The sequence below is a fragment of the Lepus europaeus genome, chromosome 11 (genome assembly GCF_033115175.1).
Source record: "Lepus europaeus isolate LE1 chromosome 11, mLepTim1.pri, whole genome shotgun sequence".
Taxonomy (NCBI): domain Eukaryota; kingdom Metazoa; phylum Chordata; class Mammalia; order Lagomorpha; family Leporidae; genus Lepus; species Lepus europaeus.
In genome coordinates, this window is record NC_084837.1 from 21,702,673 (window position 1) to 21,723,830 (window position 21,158).

At 42.5% G+C, this 21,158-nt stretch overlaps 1 protein-coding gene across 1 annotated transcript in view; it reads right to left on the bottom strand.

The window, feature by feature from the left end:
- Window positions 1-6,093: 6,093 nt before the first annotated feature.
- The window catches only part of CGRRF1 (cell growth regulator with ring finger domain 1), a 34,538-nt gene continuing 19,473 nt past the window's right edge, over window positions 6,094-21,158 (bottom strand). Inside the window, exons 5-6 of the mRNA XM_062205099.1 lie at window positions 9,283-9,390; window positions 6,094-9,059 (exon numbers count right to left, since the gene is read on the bottom strand). Coding sequence (XP_062061083.1) covers window positions 8,739-9,059; window positions 9,283-9,390 — 429 coding nt within the window. The 3' untranslated portion in view covers window positions 6,094-8,738. The remainder of the gene's footprint in view (window positions 9,060-9,282; window positions 9,391-21,158) is intronic.

Here is a 21,158-nt window from a genome sequence, read left to right on the forward strand (position 1 = left end):
TCTCTCTCTCTCTCTCATTGCCTTTCAAATAAAATGAAACTAATAAAAATATCTTACAATATATTTTGAAAAGAGAGCGAGAAAAGACCCATTAAAGAAGGCAAGAAGGGAAGCACTGCCCACATTATTTTAGTCCCAACTCCAAGAATGTAAGGTGGAGAAAGATACCTCCTATTTCGCGAAAAGACCACCTTTTAGCCATCGTCCCAATCCATCTGGAACAAAACACTAGCTACAGATTTGGAATAAACTTGAGCCTGGGGCACCCTCAGAGTGACGACATCCCAATCACGGGCTTGGGGCACACTTGAACTTAGGATGCCATCTAGTGCTGGAACATCAACAGTGACCACAAAGAGAAAAGAAGCGTGAACTTCTAGAAGAGCAGGCACAACCAAAGCCAGGACACAAAGACTAGAATGAATGCCTAAAGCAGCAATGCACAGACATCGCCACAGGCCAAGAAGCATCTGAAACACTCAGGAAACAAAGACCTCACTTAAATGGCACCAGAAGCCGATCATAGAGCAGCCAAGATGTATGAACTCTCGGACATTAAGGAAACACAATGATCTTCAAGAAAACCCAGAGAAACAGTTCAGTAAGCTATCACAGAGATTTAGCTGAGTGATTGAAATACCTTTCTATTTATTTTTTAAAAGACATATTTAGTTGTCTGTTTGAAAGGCAGAGTGACAGGTAAAGAGAAAGGGAAGGGAGAGAGAGAGATCTTCCATCCACTGACTCACTCCCCAAATGGCCACAACAACCATAACTAAAAGCCAGGAGGCTGGAACTCCATCCTGGTCTCCAGTGTGGGTGCCAGGGGCCCAAGTACTTGGACCCTCTACTGCAACTTTCCCAGGTGCAGTATTAGGGAGCTGGATTGGAAGCAGTGCAGCCAGGACTCAAACTGGTGCTGATATGAGATGCCAGCGATGCAAGTGGTGGCATAACTCACTGTGCTTTACCTGATGTAATTTTTTTAAAAATCAACAGAAAATGTTCAAGCTGAAAAATACCACAAAACAAAATGAAAACTCAATAAAGCATCAAATGCAGAACAGCTCCAACAGAAGAAAGACCCAGTAAGCTACAAGACAGGCTATTTGAAAACACAAAGGAAAAGGAGAAAAAAAGAATGAAAAACGATTACAGGAGCTAGGTGACAGCATCAAAAGAGCAAACATTCAGGCTGTTGGGGTTCAAGAGGGACCTGTGAATGTCAATGGGGTAGGCAGCTTATTCAAAAAGATAATAATAGAAAACGTTTCAAATCTAGAGAAGAGGGGCCTGCGCTATGGTGTTGCAGGTAGGCGCTGGTATCCCCTATGGGCGCCAGTTCAAGTCCTGGCTGCTCCACTTCAGATCCAGCTCTCTGCTATGGCCTGGGAAAGCAGTGGAAGATGGCCCAAGTCCTTGGGGCCCTGAATCTGCCTGGGAGACCTGGAAGAGGCTCTTGGCTCCTGACTTCAGACCGGCCCAGCTCTGGCTGTAGAGGCCATTTAGGGAATGAACCAGCAGATGGAAGACCTCTCTCTCTCTGTCTCTCCCTCTATCTGTTACTCTACCTCTTAAATACATAAATAAATAAATAAATAAATCTTTTTTTAAAATCTAGAGAAGAACACAAATATCTAGTTGCAAGAAGGTTAAAGGCCACCATTATGATTCAACTCAACCAAGAAAATCCCAAAACATACTATAAAATTAAGGAAAGGAGATTCTAAAAGCAATACAAGAAAAGAAAGAACGAACTCATAAGGGTATTCTAATTCACCTGACAGCAGACTTCCCACCAAAAACCTTACAGGTCAAGAGAGAGTGGAATGAGATATTCACAGTGCTGAAAGAAAAACACCTGCCCAGGACAGGCATTGGGCACAGTGGTTAAGATGCCACTTGGGATGCCTGCATCCCATATCAGATTTCCTGGATTCAAGTTCCAACTCCACTTCCTGCTAATGTGTACCCTGGGGGGTAGCAGTGCTTAGATCCCTGTGGTGTAGCAGACTAAGCCTCTACCTGCAGCACCAGCATCCCATATGGCTGCCGGTTAACGTACCGCTGCTCTGGTTCCAACCTAGCTCCCTACTAAGGCACCTGGAAAGCAGTAGAAGATGGCCCAAGTGCTAGGTCCCTGAACCCACATGGGAGACCTGGAGAAAGCTCTGGGCTCCTGGCTTCAGCCTAGCCCAGTCCCTGCCATTGCAGCCATTTGAGGAGTGAACCAGCAGGTGGGAGATCTCTCTCTGTCTCTCCTTCTATATAACTCTTTCAAATAAATAAATATTGTAAAAAAAAAAAAAAAGGATCTAAAAGCCCAAATTCTAACTACTCCTTTGAGGCACATTTCATTGTGAACTACTATACACTCATGATCATAAACTGTCATTTGTCAGTTTAATTCATAGGCTCACAATCACTAAACCTGATAGGGTAGAGACAAAGTTTGTGTTTTCCCACACATAGACCCAGGACAAAGGAAAACACACTCATAAACCCACATGACAACTTGCTGTTCACAGCAGCGAGTGGGAACATCCAAAAGTCCATCAGTGGATGAATGTATAAACACAACACGGGATACCCACACAATGGAATACTACTCAGCAAAAAAGGAATAAAGCACGGATTCACAGACAAAGTTTGAACACATTATGCTAAGTCAGACACAAAATACCACAAATTGTGTGATTTCATTCAGTGCAAAGTTCAGAAGAGGCGTATCTATAAAGGTGGAAAGTAGATCAATGCTTGCGCAGGGCTGCAGGGAGATGATGGGATTGGGGGTGGGTGTTGTTGGGCCCAGGGCTTCTTTTTTGGGGTAATGAAAAACATTGTAAATTTAATTGCAGGGATGGTTAGACAACCTTGTGAGAACATTAAAAACCCTGAATGGTGCATTTTGAAGGGTAATTGTATGGTATACAAAGTGTATCTCTGTAGAGTTGTAAAAAGAAAGCCAGCCGTGCAGTTTTTGCTGTGTTCACTGCAGACACTCGCTCTGAGAGCCTTGAGCCCACTTTTAATAAGTCTGACTTCCATTGAGCAAAGCACAAGATGCATGAAGAGGCCACCTGCACTAGCTTGGTCCAGCTTCTGAGTCATCATAGATTAGAAACAAAACACCTGACTGAAGAAGCCTTCAGATGATTCTAGACCTTAAACCTTTGAGTCATCATCAACCACTGGAGTCTTCCCACCTAAGATCCCAGGCAAGGCAGTCTGGGCCCTACTGTGTCCCAATACCTGACCAGAACCTGCGATCATAAAATGCTGATGGTTTTACACTACTCAGTTTGGGGACAGTCTGTTAAGCAGTAATAGATCACTATAAAGACTACTCTTCCGGCTTTCTTCTTATCTCTATGTACTCCTGCCTAGTCCCCTAGGTCCTTCCTAACCTCCCTGATTCGTGGACCATCCAAAGCCTCAGTCCATGGACCACTTCTACTCCTGTGCTCACCCCCTTGGCATCTCATACAGTCTTGTGGCTTTAAATACTGTGTTGGTGACCCCCAGGTTGGCCTCTTCAGCTCTGGACCTCCCTCTGAACTTCAGAGTAGGACATCCACCTGCTTATTCCATTTCTCTAATTGAATTCTCAACTGGCATCTAAAACTGAACAAAGACACATGCCTCCAAATGACGCCCTTTTCCCAAGCATCTCCATCTCAGTAAAGTGCAGCTCTCTGCCTATGAGTCACAAGCCTTGTCACCTAGATACTCACATGGCTCACTTCCTAGCCTCCCAGGGTCTTCACTAAAATTCCCAGCAAGGCCTTCTTTCACCATCACACTTCAAGTGGCAACCCCACAACCCATCCATCCCAGCTGTGATTTTCTAAAATAACACTTACCTCCACCTGATCCACAGTAACTTCTGCTAACTGGTCTTCTCTTCCCAGTAGAATGTAAGGATTTTTAAACCATTTTGCTCACTACTGTATCCCCAGTGACCAAACAATGTACGATGGGACTTCAAAAAGTTCATGGAAAATGGAATGAAAAGACAAGTTTACATGCACAGTTTTTTCATAATATGCATTTTCTGGGAGCTCCTGGATGACACCTTGTGTATCTTTGACTTTCAATAATTACCTAATTATTGAATAAACAATCAAATGTCTTTAGAGAGCAAGCAGAAATGAAATCAGAAACACAAGTAAGGCATTAGCTTCAGAAAGGGAAATAACACATTTCTTCTTTTGGGGAAGAGAGAAAAGAGTAACTACTGCCTTTGGACGTATAAGTGATGACAGTACAATCCATTTTACCACGTGATACGCCCAGATCTAAGCACTTACACGTATTAGCTGCTGTAGGTATAATTCTCTCCACAGGCTGTAGGCAGGTTCTTTTATCACCACTTTATAGATGAAGAAACTGTGGCAGAGTGAGATTAAGTGACCAGCTGTTTGAGTAGCAGGGCTGGAACAAAAACCCGAGATATCTGACTTTGGGGCCCATCATCTTACTCTTCACACCATACTTCTTGAAGGCTCTTTGCTGACAGTGACACCGCAGTAGTGGGATAGGGAACTTGAAACGTTGGAAGTAGCTACTGAGAAATCAGGAGGGCGTCCAATAGGAAAACCACAACGGGTTTTGTTGAGCAGTGCCAAGGATCTGGATCCACTGCACAACCTGGCTTTGTAATGGACTCCACTAACTGGTGATGTCACTCGATTTCCTGTGGTAACACGGAAGAGATGGAGCTGAACTATGTCAAGGTTGTGGGTCGGTGGGGCAGGTGGAGAGGAAAGGGCAAGAAAGCAAGCTTAGATGAAAACACATTTGAAACAGTTGAGCAGGGGACTCAGAAGCAAGTCAGCGAATTATCAGAACAGATTCTGGGACCTGGAAATGGGTGAAGTCACGGTGACAAGGATGGAAAGATTCAGGAATGGTGCTGGTGTTTGGCACAGCTTAAGATGCTGCTTGGGACGCCGGCATCCCACACCAAAGCACTTAGGCTCAAGTCTCAGCTCTACTCCCAGTCTCAATGTTCTGCGCCAGTAGCTGAGTCCCTGCCACATCTGTGGGAGACCTGGACTGGGTTCCTGGTCCTGATTTTGGCCCGGCCCAGCCTCAGCTGTTGTGGACATTTGGGGAGTAAACCAGTAGGCAACAGCTATCTGTCTTCCAAAGCAAATAAATAAATAAATAAATAAATATTTTTTTAAAAGAAACACAATATGGGAGTCATGGGAAGATAAGAGACATGATTATAGAGAGGAGGACTCTGTTCAAGATTTGGGAGGTGGAGTGAGGGAGGGAATTGTCCAGAGGGATAGGGACTAAGTTACTCTGAGTCCTGGAAGCTGAAATCTCCCCTCACCCTTCCCAAACCCCAGTAATCTGTGTTGATCCTCAAATTCCCACAAGCCAATTTAAAGCCCTTCATTCCATAACTAATGGAAAGGCTTAAAAAATAGGATAACTCCATGAAAGATAATTCAATAACTTGTGCACTTTAGTCTTAAGTAACAGGTTGCTGTTGTTTTAAGTTCTTTTCCCAGAATTGATTTAAACATTAGAACTCTCAGCAGACATCATGTTGGGAAAGGTTACTGAAGGAGGTGGCAGCTCACCTGTCAAGGTTGCTTGCTTGTAGCCCTGGTAGTAACTAATCTACACAAATCAAATCAAATATTTACCTTTCCAAGAATCCATTCAAATTGAATGCTTTTATAGATTTCTCTCAAAACATCAGTACTCACCACTATGGACAAATTCTGGCAGAAGCCTCTAAGAGTCAGCATACCGGGGCTCCTCAACTTTTGATAGGGTTCTATCCAGATAAACCCATCGTTAAGTGGAAAATGTCATAAACTGACAATGCATCTAATATACCAAACCTACCGCACTCCATGGCGTAGCAGCACAACACACTGCAGAGCTGGCCGCTCAGCTTTGTGGCTGACTGGGAGCTGCCGCTCGCTGCCACAGGAGCGTGCCAAGAGCAGACAGTGCCATAGCAGACATCACTAGCCCAGGCAAAGATCAAACTACAAAGTTCAGAGCCTAATGACTGTGCATGGCTTTTTCATCACTGTAAAGCTAAAAAAATTGTAAGTGGAACCACTGTAAGTTGGGGACTGTCTGTATCTGTTTTTATTTAATTACCCACCAAACTTTTCATATTTATTACCATTGAGGCAGGAAAAACAATTACTTTACCTGCGGCAAGAGGAACTAAAGGCAAATCATCTTGAAGAGTTATGAAAAATGACTGATGAATACATAATCAATATGAATTACACACACACAGTGACACAGTGGAATATTAGTCTTAACAGGAAAATACTGATACAAGGTACAACATGGATAAACACTGAAAACATTATGGTAAGTGAAATAAGACAGACATAAAAAGACAAAGACTGTAAGACTCCACTTATTTGAAGTCCCTAGGATAGTCAAGTTTGTAGACAGAAAGCAGGGTGGTGGTTATCACAGGCTGAGAAGAGGGTCATGGGAGTCACTGTTCAGTGGGCACAGGGCTTCTGTGTGGAATGATGGGAAAATTACGGAGATGGATATTGGTGAGTGTGGCACAATGAATGCACTTAATGTCACTGCATTTTATACTTAAAATGGTGAATTTTATGTTACATATCTTTTACTACCCAAAATTATGAAGAATGTAGTAAGAATGCAGGCAGAATTGGTGGAATCTATCTCCAAACAGAAAGAAAATACAGGTTGAGCATCCCTAATTTTAAATCTAAAATCCAAAATAATCCCAAATCCAAACTCTTGAGTACCAACATGATGCCACAAGTGGAAAATTCCACATCTGACTTCATGTGATGGGTCACAGTCAAAATATAGGTACAGTAGAAGTATCATACAGGCTAGGTGTACAGGATGTATATAAAACATAGAATGATTTTAGTTTAGACTTGGTTCCTGTTCCCAAGATTATCTCATTATTTCTGTGCAAATATTCCAAAACCTGAAATAATAAATACTCTGGTCTCAAACATTTTGGGTGGCAGATACTAAATCTGAATATATCTAGGACAGTTTAGGTACACAATGATCAGCAAAGGGAGGTAAGATGCCTAGGATGGAGGAAATGATCTGAGCATCTCTGAATTCATACGACAAAGTGAGTTTTCAAGACTAACAGACTGCTAGCCCACTGCAGCAGGGACTGTAGCTTTTGACCACCTGCTTACAAAGGCGGCTGCAATTGAGCCTAAAGGACTTCCAGAGGGGGCTGTGTTAATCATCAATGCTCTTTCTAGTTACAAACACTTTGAGGTCAGGAGCCTTGCCTGATCCTCTGTAGCCCAGACTCCCTCAAAGTAGCCCCTGGGAGGTATTTATTTCATGGCTATTGAACACAGATAGGAGTTAGATGTGGCTTCTATAGTGGAGACCAGATAATGTCATCTTAAGAGCGCTATGAAGATACTTCAAAAAGTTCACAGAAAATGAAATTTAAAGGTGTTTATTTTAGTGCAACAATTTTTTGAAATACATGCATAGTTTTTTTTTTTTCATAATGAGCATTTTCCATGAACTTTATGAAGACTTCTCATATGTCTGATCAGAATGAAATAGTATTTTGTAAAAACCCTGATACAAAGATAAGGCATTATTCTAAATACAAGCAGGACAAAAAGGCCTGGACATCTCCCTGAATGTCACGGTTTGTTTGCCATGGTCTGCTTTCTTGGCGATTTGCTGGCGAGTTTCACTAAGGACATGGGAAGCTCTGATTGACCATTTTCTTCTCACTCATCTGGGGAGGAGTAGGGCATGGTACTTTTCTGCCTATAAAGTTCCTCAACTCTTACAAGAATACAAGGGATGAGCAAAGTAATTGATTATTCTGAAGGATCTTGGGTTTGGAAGAAGAATACACTAGAAAGCAATAGTGATTTGTTTCTTTCAGGGGTTTTTCTAGCTCTAAAACCTGTCCAGTTTTGGACAGATACACTGCACAGGAGGACTTCCAAGGCAAGGCATTCAGAGTCTCACAGACCTTCCCTGGTGGACCATTTTCTGCTAATCTGACCGCAATTGACAGGTGATTTAATAAAGTTAATTACCCAAGACAATGTCTATTTTCTAAATCTGCCTCCTTGAGATGAGTATCCTTTGCATCTGCGACACAAGGAGAGCAGTCAAGAACTGAACCTTGTATTTCTGTGTGAAGAACCCATATTTAAAAATTAAGATTCGTGCTTATGTAACTATGATGCTAAGGGAAGTCGGAAACCAAATGGGTATTTATAAAAACTACTGTTTCATGAAAGGATTTAAAGCAGGGAGCCCTTTCCAACTCCTTTATAAACTGAAAAACATACAATTACTTTAAGAAGAACTAAGTTGTTTCCTAATTACACCACAGATTTTGTCAAAGGGAAACTCTTTAGCAATCTTGAGATGTTTACCTCCTCAAATCTTAGATGGCTGGCTTTCAAAAACGATTTTTGTAATCCACAATACGTGAAATCTTCTAGCTGATAAAAGGCCAACATTTACATTCTTCTCAAGGGTTGAATGGATTTTTCTATATTAACACAGATGGTTTTCCAGTGCTCACCACACTGAGTAGGGAGAAATCATTAGTTTTCATCATCCATGTATCGGACAAGCAGGAAGTTAGACTATCCGCTGAAGTTCATCGCTGTAGATTTCAAGTTCCGATTACCTTCTAAGAACACGAATTTCTGCACCTTAGGTAGAAAGCGTACTTCTCAGTTGCAACAACATCCTCACGGACTTTTCAGTTTGTCTTTATCTTGTTCTTTCTGACTGCAAAGTGCAAAAGATTCCTGCACAAACTGCCTACACATTGGGCACTGCTGAAAATACCGCACGCAGCCATCGCACAGGCACGTGTGCCTGCACGGCAGCAGCACCCAGTTCACAGCCCCGTTCTGGCAGACGACACAGTCCTTGCTGTTTTCCTCCCACGGCTCCACTTCGCTTTCCGACAGTCCGGCCCTTTCCAACAAGCTTCGGTCCGTGTCTTTTTCTTCTGGAGAGGGGTGGCTGGAGGGAGTGGTATTATTATTTGCAGACATGAAAAGTTGCTGAAAATCAAAGAAAAATCAAGGTTTAAAGATAAGGATAAATGACAATGACGTTTCAAATCATGGGGCCCAAAGAGCTGCTTGAATTTGTGAATTAGCACAGCCAAGAGCAAGGAGGAGCTGACACCTACAACCACTCACTGCGAAACACCATGGCCGCTGAGTGGCTATCCTTGAAATTCTGTGAACACTGACACAGGCCAGACTACAGGGCATGACTTACCTTAAGATCATGAAATTGACCTTGAGCCAAGAGTAAATACTGATACAATATTCTGCAGGGAAGCTTGTAAGTCTTATCAGGAATATGAATTACTGACACCATGGAAATCTAAAACAAAAAATTAAACAGCAGTCAGTATTTAACCTCCTTACGTTATTTCACAAATACAAGGCAAATGTTTCTCAAATAAAAAGACAGATAAATCTGTATAAACACTGTCATTGAAGAGGATTCAATTACTGACATGTTTTTGCCAGTTACTTTAATTGCATTCAAATTTATAGATTTAAAGTGATTCCAATAAAAATACCAATGAACTTTTTTTTATGGTGTTATATGCATGGAATCAAAAATTCCCCTAAGGCAAAAGAAACACATTAGAATAGCTAGGAAAACACTGAAAAAGAGAGAGCCATGAAAGAGACTAGCCCAGTCAAACATGAAAACATGCTACAGAATTTCTCAAATTCAATGTGTGATGTTGGCACATGGAAGATGAGAAACAATCCAGACACAGGCCTAAATATGTATAAAAATATGAGGTATCATCTCAAATCAATGGGCAAAGCATTTTTTTTAATAAACACTATTGGTTGGGGTGGGCTCTGTGGCACAGCAAGTTAAGCTGCCACTGGCACACCCTTATTCCATATTGGAGTGCCAGTTTGAGTCCTGGCTACTCACTTCCAACCAACTTCCTGCTGGTGCAACTGGGAAGTAGCAGACGGATGCTGGATCAAGTACTTGGGTCCCTGCCCATGTAGAGACCCAAAGGAGTTTCTGGCTCCTGGCGTTGGCCTGACCCAGCCCCTGCTGTTGCAGTCATTTGGGAAATGAATCAGTGGATGGAAGATATCCCTCTCTCTCTCTCTCTCTCTGTCTCTCTCTGCCTTTAAAATAAACAAACACTATTGGGACAACTGGATAGCTATTTGAAAACACAGAAACTAAATGCATTCCTCACACTGCATATAAAAATAAGCTACAAAAGCATATGGCACCTAAATGTAAAAAAAAAAACAAACAAAAAAAAATGGCAAGAATCGGAAAAAAATTGGGTAAATTCATTTTAGTCTCAGTGTAGGGAAAAGATTTTATAACTACAAACCAGATAACTCTGGTATATTCACCTATATACAAATTAAAAACTTCTGACAGAAAAGAACCATAACCAGTGTCAAAACATGATAAACGAGACCAGAATATTTACAGTATTCATTGCTGATTGCAGTTTGATATCCCTAATTTATGAAGAATGATTAAAACCTGAAGGAAAAAAAAATGACCAAAATCCTATACAAAATTGGGCAAAGTAGATAAGCGGACAAATCACAAGAAGATATAAATATGGCCCTTAACCACATTAAGAGATGTTCACGTGAATCTTCACTGTTTCTCACTCACCAGACTAACAAAGATCCAAAAGCTTGTCAATATACTCTATATAGAAACTGTCAATCTCATTTGTTGCTGGTGGAAATGTTAAAAAAAAATACAACTTGGAAGGTATAGTCCCAGTGGAGAACCTGGCAACATCTAATAAAATGACATGCATTTACACTTCACCCACTAACTCCAACAATATTAAGACACCCAGTACATGATCGTGTATGCTACTGAAGAAGACTGGAGGGGCTGGCAGTGAAGCTGCCGCCTGCCATGCCGGCATCCCATACAGGCGCCAGATCAAGTCTCAGCTGCTCCACTTCTCATCCAGCTCTCTGCTATGGCTGGGAAAGCAACAGAAGATGGCTCAAGTGCTTGGGCCCCTGCACCCATGTTGGGAGATCTGGAAGAAGCTCCTGGCTTTGGATTGGCCCAGCTCTGGCTGGTGCGACCATTTGAGGAGCGAGCCAGTAGGTAGAAGACCTATCTCTCTCTCTCTCTCTCTCTCTCTCTGCATCTGCCTCTCTGTAACTCTTTCAAATAAATAAATAAATAAAATATTAAAAAACAAAAAGACTGGAAACCACCTGGATGTCCAAGCACAAAAGATTGGTGGGATAATTACGGGACACACACACCATACTGGAGGATGGTGCTATTCACAATCCCAAACTCCATAATCCTGAGTGTTAAAATCCAGAAAGGTCAAAATCCCTAAATTCTAAAATCCCTAAAGATCAAAACCCCCAAATCACAATTCTAAAAGACTAACTGAAACCCTAAAAGCAGAAATCATAGAAATCAAAAATTATAATTCCCATATGAAAAAAGTGTATGTTAAGTGGGTGGACTGCTCAGCCCTGGGGAAAGCATTAGCGTGGTTTCAGCTGTCCACTGGGTAACTGTCCAACTCTGCAGCCAAGCGTGCCTCTACCCCTACACACACAGCACCATGCTAGCACCCTTCTCACTCAATGAAAACAATTCAGCAAATTCTGACCAAAGACACTTGTGTTCTTCCAGTGGCACAAAGCATATTAAATGGCGAACTATTCTTGGTTAGGGAGCTGTCACAGAAGGGAGTCTTCTCATATTACCACCAACTGTAACATAGAAAAACTAGCACAGGCTGCAATTTGCTCAATGGATGGCAAATGTTCCCACTGCTATTTATCAAATAGAAGAAATTTCATGGAAAATACATATTATGAAAAAAACTATGCACGGATTCCAAAACTTTGCACCAAAATAAATTTATTTTAAAATCTTTATTTAAGAGACGAGGGTGGAGGAAAACTGAGCCAGAGTGAGAGTGTTGCCACTCATGGCTCATTTCCAAACACCCCACAGCGGTCTAGGGTTGGACCAGGCTAAAGCCAGGTCTCCCATGTGGGTGGCAGGGACACCAGTACTTGGGCTATCACCTACTGCCTGCCACAGTGCACATTAGCCAGACATTGGAATTGGAAATGAAGACAGGACTCGAACTCTGGCACTCTGGTACAGGACGCAGGCATACCAACCCAGTGCACGAACCAATAGGCCAAATTCCATCTCAATAGACTTACTTTTAATTTCATCTTTCCATGAACTTCTTGAAGTGCCTGCAATTCATAGAACTCAATGTCCCTGAGCTGAAAATTCTGGAACTTATCTACTCACTGAAGTGTTAATGATTGGAAAAAGTGAAGCATTTTATAAATGGTTATATGAAGATCTGGTAGACCTTGCAGAAGGAACCAAATTCCTATTGAATCTTGAAACCACAATGACAGACCCCGACTTCTATCTGACAAAGGGCTTCTAAAAGTAAATTTCAAACTGTTACCAATACAGTTTGTTTCTTCTATTGAGCTCCATGCCTTTAGTAGATAATTCAGATGAGTAGATTCGCCGTATGATACAACAGTAACAGAAATGGAAGTTTAAAAATGTGTCAGGAGCTGGAGCTGTGGCGCAGTGGATTGAAGTAGCATCTGCAGTGCCCACATTCCATATGGGCACCAGTTCGAGCCCCGGCTGCCCCACTTCTGATCCAGCTCCTTGCTAATGTGCTTGGGAAAGCAGTGGAGGATGGTCCAAGTGCTTGGACCCCTGCAACCATGTAGGAGACCTGGAAGGAGTTTCTGGCTCCTGGCTTCAGATCTGTCTAGCTCCAGCCATTGCAGCCATTTGGGGAGTGAACCAGCAGATTGAAGAGCTCTCTCTCGGGTGTGTGTGTGTGTGTGTGTGTGCCTTCCTCTCTCTCTATAATTCTGACTTATACATAAATAAAATAAATCTTTAAGAAAATTAAAAACATGTCGGCTGGCGCTGTGGCTCACTTGGCTAATCCTCTGCCTGAGGCATTCGCACCCCGGGTTCTAGCCCCGGTTGGGGTGCCAGGTACTAATCCTGGCTGCTCCTCTTCCAGTCCAGCTCTGCTGTGGCCCGGGAGGGACCCACAAGTGCTTAGGTCCCTGCACCCACATGGGAGACTGGGAAGAAGCACCTGGCTCCTGGCTTCGGATCGGTGTAGCGCGCCAGCCGTAGCAGCCATTAGGGGAGTGAACCAATGGAAGGAAGACCTTTCACTCTGTCTCTCTCTCACTGTCTATAACTCTATCTGTCTAAATAAATAAATACATGTCATTTGTCTGCACTGGCATTAGTTTCGGCTGATAAAATTCCATAAAGTTGCACCTGTCTGAGGAAGCAGTGAAGTAATGACCGGTAGGAAAGTAATTATGGGCAGAGTAGGATAAGGGGACAGGCAGTGGTGCTGCTGTCTGGTCACCAGTACTGTTTTCACCAAGCCCATGGTGTGTATCTGAACACGAAATGGGTTTCTGCATGTCCAAAACACCACAGAAGCACAGCACAGAAGATGGGAACATTCGACAGGATCTGCACAGAAGAGTTCCAAAAGGAGCAGCGCCAGGCAGAAAATGAATGTGAATGAACTCTGAGGACAGTCATGACCCAAAGAACACCACGACGTATGACGTAAAACGTCAGCTGGTGAAAGTCAGCTGGCTCTCAGCGACTACCCCCTCAACAAATAAAAAGATGTCCTTTTGGTACATTGCAATTTGTGAAACAGAAAGTTTCTATAGATCTTCGATCTTTTGGTGAGTGTTATCTGCGGTGGTGAGCCATCATGGTTTTTGATGGGTCTTATCAAAACATTCAGGCTGTCTATCCCAGGAGTTCAGATAAGCACAGTTACCAAGCTCGGTACACACAGTAACGAACCATCGTGATGTGCACCTGCACATTTTGGTTTCTGATCTATTTCTTTATGAATGCCATTTGCTCATTACTCATACCCATGCAACTGTCCTTATACATAAATGTTTATGTGTGTAAAAACAAGTATGCTATTACTGCCTATTTTATGGGCAAAGTGGTCTATGAAGTACTGTATTGTGTTTTTATGTTTCTGAAGTCATCTCTCTTTTTCAAAAAAAGATTCATTTATTTATTTGAAAGTCTGAGTTTCACAGCGACAGGAAGACAGAGACAGACACAGACACAGACACACACAGAGAGAGAGAGAGAGAGAGAGAGACTGACCTTCCACACACTATTTCACTCTCCAAATGGCCACAACGATTGGAGCTGGGCCAGGCTGAAACTAGGAGTTTCTTCTGGGTCTCCCACATGGGGGCAGGGGCCCAAACTCTTGATCCATCTTCCGCTGCTTTCCCAGGAGCATTAGCAGGGAGCTGGATTAGAAGTGGAGCAGGCAGAACTCAAAACAGTACCGATATGGGATACTGGCGTTATAGGCAGTAGCTTTACCTGTTATGCTACAATGCTGGTCCCAAAAATCTCTTTTTAAAAATGTGAATAAATGTCTTTTACAAATGTTTAAAAATTATTTTTCCAGAATTACTAGATTGTTGATCTTTTGGGATTTCAACACCTGGGTTTTTGGTCTCCAGGACTGTGTCTTTCGCAATTATCTGCAAACCCAATGGAATGCTACACAGCTGTTCAAAGCTGGGGGCGGGGAGCGGGGGGGGGGAAGGATCTCTTCTAACTGATCCGGAGGGATTTCTAAGAGACACCATGAAGAGAAATAAGCAAAGTACAGAAGAGCATCCACAAGAACAATTTTAAAATGTAATGGAAAATAGAATCAAAAGATGTTTTATTTGGTGCAAAAATTTTTTGAAGTCTAGAGCCGACCCAGTGGCGCAGCAGGTAACAGCACCGCTTGCAGTGCCAGGATCGCATATCAGAGTGCTGCTCCGAGTCTAATGCCGCCCCTTGCTAATGCACCTGAAAACTGAGACAGCAGCAGATGATGGCCCAAGTGCTGGGGTCCCTGCCCCTAGGTAGGAGACCAGATGGAGTTCCTGGCTTCATCCTGGCCCAGTCCTGGCTGTTACAGCCTTGTGAGGAATAAACCAGTGGATAGGAGATCTCTCTGTCACTTTGACATTCAAAAATATAAACAAACAGATATTTAAAAAAATGTTTTAATTTGTGCTTTTCACAAACATTTTCGATGAACTTTTTGAAGTAATTACAGCAAATGGGTTACCCTTTGTGTAAGAAGGAACAGAAAATAAGAACCACCAGGAGGATAAACAGAAAACAATGAACTTGGTTATTTACAAGGACTGGGCTGTGGAGAAAGGAGTACAGCGGATGTAGAAAAGGATACTGACTGTATCACTGCAAACAGCTTTGTGACTTTTGAGAGAACTAAGCCAAGCTAATTTACACACACAGGTGGACTATAAACCCTCAGCCGAGCCTTGGCAGGAAGCAGATAGAGAGCAGTTTGAGCAAGCAGAATAAGTGTATTTAGTAATGAAATGGAAACCATTGGAGGGAAAAAAAAAGGAATTCATGAGAGCATAGAGACAGCAAACAGATGAACAAGCAAATAAACGGAAGAGAAGCGAAGTCCCTAGTTTGTCACAGAACGCTGAAGACTGACTGGAAGGAGAGCTAAATTTGGAAAATGACCTCTTTGTAACCATTGTGATAAAGATAAAACCTGGCAAGAATCGTCAATATCAAATATTAACTTCAGGGGAAATTTCTGATTAAAAAAAAGCAGGATATTTGCATGGTCTTAAAAGTGTTTCCTGGAGAGGACAGAGTAAGACAGCAGAACACAGCCTTCCGGCAGTTGTCCACTCGTGGCCCCCTACAGAAATATCAGCTTGAATATTTATCCATGTAGGAAAGTATCTTCATACAAGCCTCAGTGCCTTCCCACAGACCAAGGAAGGAAAAAACGGAAACCGTGGAGAAATGAGGTAACACCTAGACAGAGGGATGGAAATCAGTGTCACTCATGTGATAAAGGGGACGCCCGCTTCTGGAGGTGACACCCTAGGACAGGTCATCACCTGCAGGTCACTGGCTCCAAACGCACAGCTCTGATCTCACTACGAAGAAAGTCAGACAAACAAAACGAGAATGTGTGCTTCACAGAAGGGTGTGTGCACGTGACTGCACCCGTGAAAAATGCCGATGTCAAACAGACAAAGGCAGGCTGTGGGAAGTTCCAAATTAATGTAGGTTAAAAATGCACAACAAATACAAAGTCTGCGTCTAGACTCCAACCTGTACTAGAGGGGAAAATATGTTGTGAACGACCCTGCAGTATCAACTGACGCATTAGTATAAAATACCTGAACCAGGCTGCTTTATAAACAAAGAAGTTTACCTTGACCACAGTTCTGGAGGTGTCAGATGTAGGGGGCCCCATGTGGCCATGACTGTCCTTATGTCAGAGTCCAGAAGTGGCACAAAGCATCACATGGGAGCTGGCGCTGTGGCATAACGGGTTAAGCCGTCTGCAGTGTCAGCATCCCATATGGGTACTGGTTTGTGTCTCAGCTGCTCCACTTCTGATCTAGCTCCCTGCTAACGTGCCTGGGAAAGCTGCAGAAGACAGCCCAAGTGCCTGGGCCCCTGCACTCATGTAGGAGGCCTGAATGAGTCTCCAGGTTCTCCTGGTTTTGGACCAGCCCCAGCCATTGTGGTCACTTGGGGAGTAAACCAGATGGAAGATTCCCTGTCTCTCCTTCTCTCTGTAACTCTGCCTTTGAAATAAATAAATCTTACCAAAAAATCATGTGTCTGACTGCATCTATTTTTGTCTCTCTCTTTCTTAACAAAGCAAACAGGATTCACTCACAGGAACACCACTCAATGCCCTAATCCAATTCCATCAATTCACCCCAAAGGCCCCACCTCTGAACACTACAACTGGACTAAGCTCCCACCCTCTCAGTACTATTAATATTATATTTTGGGGACTAAATTCCTTCATGAATTGAGGAACCAAGTCATAGAGGCAATAGGTTGAATAAAATATTTTATCAGTGTTATTCAACTCATACAGGTTGGGTAAAATATTGTATCTATGTTAAATGTATAAAGATGGTAACTACACTGTAGTTATTTAAGTGAACATCTTTACTATTAGGAAATATTCTCAAATAATTTGTTTAAAATGCATATGATAATATGACATGATTCCATGATACGTATTTGTGTAAATGTGTGTGCGCGCATGTGTGTATAGGCAAATAAGGCAAATGATGCAATGCGAACTGAGTAGAGTATACAGTATTCTTTTACTTCTTTATTTGTGGAGCTTTTTGAAAGAATGAACAAATAAAAAGGTTTGGAATCCCGTTATAGTTGTAAAAACACAATATTCTTTACAGATTTATAGGTATTTACTAATTCAGTAATGGTTTTAGAGGTCATTAATACTAAACCAAAATGACAAAATTGGTAGAAGATAGTATTTTCACCTCATACTGACAATTCTGCTATTTCTTTTAATATATAAAGCCTCCGAGAGCCGGCGCCATGGCTCAACAGGCTAATCCTCCACCTAGTGGCGCCGGCACACCGGGTTCTAGTCCCGGTCGGGGCGCCGGATTCTGTCCCGGTTGACCCTCTTCCAGGCCAGCTCTCTGCTATGGCCCGGGAGTGCAGTGGAGGATGGCCCAAGTGCTTGGGCCCTGCACCCCATGGGAGACCAGGAGAAGTACCTGGCTTCTGCCATTGGATCAGCGCAGTGCGCTGGCCGCAGCGGCCATTGGAGGGTGAACCAACGGCAAAAGGAAGACCTTTCTCTCTGTCTCTCTCTCTCTCACTGTCCACTCTGTCTGTGAAAAATAAAAAAATAAAATAAAAAGCCTCCAAAGCAACTGTCATGCTAGTCATATACATGGTATATATGTGTATGTGTATATATGTATGTGTACATATATGTCTGTGTGTGTGTGTGGTTGTAGGTATATGTCTGATATGGAAAAGATGTTCAAGTAACTGTTAAATGAAAGCATGTCAAAAAATACTACAATTTGATCCTGTTAGATATATAAAGATCTGGAAAGTTCCAAATAGTCCACAGTACTTATCTTTGGATAATAAAACACAGGTAATTACACTTTTCTCTTTTTGCCTTATCTAGATTTTTGTAAATTTTTTGTTGCTATAAACATGTGCTATTAGAATAATAACAGAAACTAAACCACAACTAAGTAAAAATGAAAACCTTTTAAAATAAAACTTTTCCAATAATTCTTGCTTTCCTCTTGCTATCTAAAAACAAACTGGCTCCTAACTATATTACCTAAAACTAATCTTTTACTGCTACAACAGGAATAAGTGAATTTTTTTTTCCTTAGAGTCCCCGGTACCAGTTAAGTACCAAAAAACACATATGAAAAAGAATATAAAACTTTGTTTGCCTTTAAAATCATGAATGAGAACATTAATCCAAAATACAGTAATAAATGTGCTTTAGTGCAATTGTAGCCCCCATAAGAGATACAAGGATTCCCAGGAAAAATGAGAGTGAGCCCACAGATTAGAAAGACAGACACAAGAAGACCCACTCAGGGGACAACTAGACAAAGGACAAGAGGAAATGCCACCAGCCCTGGAGCTGGGCACTTGAGCCTCCCAATAGCTGCAGCCGCAGTGGCTTCATTCCAGTTCCATCAGAGACATGATGGCAAATTCTCACCTTGTAACTGCGCTGAACCTAACACTCCAAAATGGTAAAAGGGGTACCTTTTTTGTTATTTATTTTAACACATACACACACAGACACACACACACACTCCTTTTCAGTTTGGATGGAGGGAGAAAATTAGAAAACCAAGAAGACACCTAGCACACTGAATGTAGACAGCACCATTAGTGAAAGGAAGTAGAAAAATGACCAAGATCTGTCTTTTTTGTTCAAGACAAAAGCAAAAGGTAGCAGCAGACACTATGCCTAGTGGCTGAGATGCTGACTGGGATGTACAATACACCGCACGGTACCTGGGCTCCCAGGGGGAACACTGGCTCCTGACCCCTTCTTCCTACTAAAGGAGACCCTGGCAGGCAGTGATGCGCTAAACTAGTTGCGTCTCTGCCACTCACCTGGGAGACCTGGATTGAGTTCCCAGCTCCTGGCTTCAGTTTCTGGCCACTGTGGGCATTTGGGGGAATGCACCAGTGGATGGGAGAGCCTTCCATCTCTCTCAAAGAATAAAGATAATTTTTGAAAGTTTAACCGCAAGAATACAACAGGAAACAGAACTCAAGGAACCTCGAAGAGGCAGGCGGTACAAAGAGTGAAGAGGTTGGAAGATAAAGCACAGGATTAACAGGTCTGCTCATCCTCAACTGAAAGTGCAAGAAGGTGGGGAGGGAGGATGGATAAAGGAAGCAGGAAAATCAGATCTCCCCACACACACACCACCTCAAGCACACGCAGGAGTCTTGCTGTGAAGCTCTATGAGGGCCACAGATCACCTGGGATGACTTCTTTTTACCCACCTTTATTGAGCACCTTCTGTATTCCAGGCTAGGTTCTGGAAATACACTGCTGTTGGCATGACTTTTTTGAAACTACATATTGGGGCCAGCATTGTGGCACGGCAGGTGAAGCTGCCAGGCTGCCCCACTTTCCTAGGAAAGCAGCAGAGGATGGCCTGAGTGGTTGGGCCCTTGCACTCACGTGGGGAACAACCTTTACCCAAAATACTTGGGATCAGAAGGGTTTAGGGATTTCCAATTTTTTTCAGTCTTTGGAATATTTCGCATACACACAATGAGAAATCATGGGCATGGGACCTAAGTCTAAAGAGGAAGTTCATTTGTTTCATAAATATATTACAAACACACAGCCTGAAGGTAATTTCATACAGTATTTTGAGTGTGCCTAAGTTTTGAATGTGACCTGTCAAGTTAAGAGGTCAAGAAACTCCACAACAAAACAAACAGCCCAGCTAAGAGATGGGCGAAGGACTTAAACAGACATTTTTCAAAAGGGGAAATCCAAATGGCCAACAGACACATGAAAAAATATTCAGGATTACTAGCCATCAGGGAAATGCAAATCAAAACCACAAGGAGGTTTCACCTAAACCCAGTTAGAATAGCTTTCATACAGAAATCAACAAACAACAAATGCTGGTGAGGATATGGGGAAAAATGTACCCTAATCCACTGTTGGTGGGAATCTAAACTGGCAAAACCACTATTTAAAACAATATGGAAATACCTCAGAAATTTGAATATAGACCTACCATATGACTCAGCCATCCTATTCCTAGGAATTTACCCAAGGGAAATGAAATCAACAAATACAAGTGTTATCTGCACCCCCATGTTTATTGCAGCTTAACTCACAATAGCTAAGAAATGGAATCAACCCAAATGCCTGTCAATTGAAGACTTTGATAAAGAAATTATGGAATATGTATTCTATGGAATATTACACAGTGTTAAAAAAAATGAAATCTGGGCCGGCGCCGTGGCTTAACAGGCTAATCCTCCGCCTTGCAGCGCTGGCACACCGGGTTCTAGTCCAGGTTGCCCCTCTTCCAGGCCAGCTCTCTGCTATGGCCCGGGAAGGCAGTGGAGGATGGCCCAAGTGCTTGGGCCCTGCACCCGCATGGGAGACCAGGAGAAGCACCTGGCTCCTGCTTCGGATCAGCGAGATGCGCCGTCTGCAGCGGCCATTGGAGGGTGAACCAACGGCAAAAAGGAAGACCTTCCTCTCTGTCTCTCTCTTTCACTATCCACTCTAAAAAAAAAAAAAAAATCTGGTCATTTGCAACAAAATGGATGAATCTAGAAAACATCATACTTGGTGAAATAAGCCAGTCCCAAAGGGACAAATATCATATGTTCTCTCTGATCTGTGATAAGTAATAGAGCACCTAAAAGGAAATCTGTAGAAGTGAAATTGACACTTTGAGAAGCCATGACTTGAACAGCCCTTGTCTTGACTGTTAAGAAACAGTTTTTTTTTCCTTCTTCATACTATTTGTTGAACTCCTTACTTAACACAGTTATTCATATATGTATAAAGTCAATTGAAACTAGATCTCAGTGAAAAATAAGAGTGGGAATAAGAGAGGGAGGAGGAAGTTTGTAACTGTAAAGCTGTATAGTTCCACACACATTCCTACAGACTTGCTTCTAAGAGTACAGTTTAAAAACTTGCCATGGGACCCCAAATC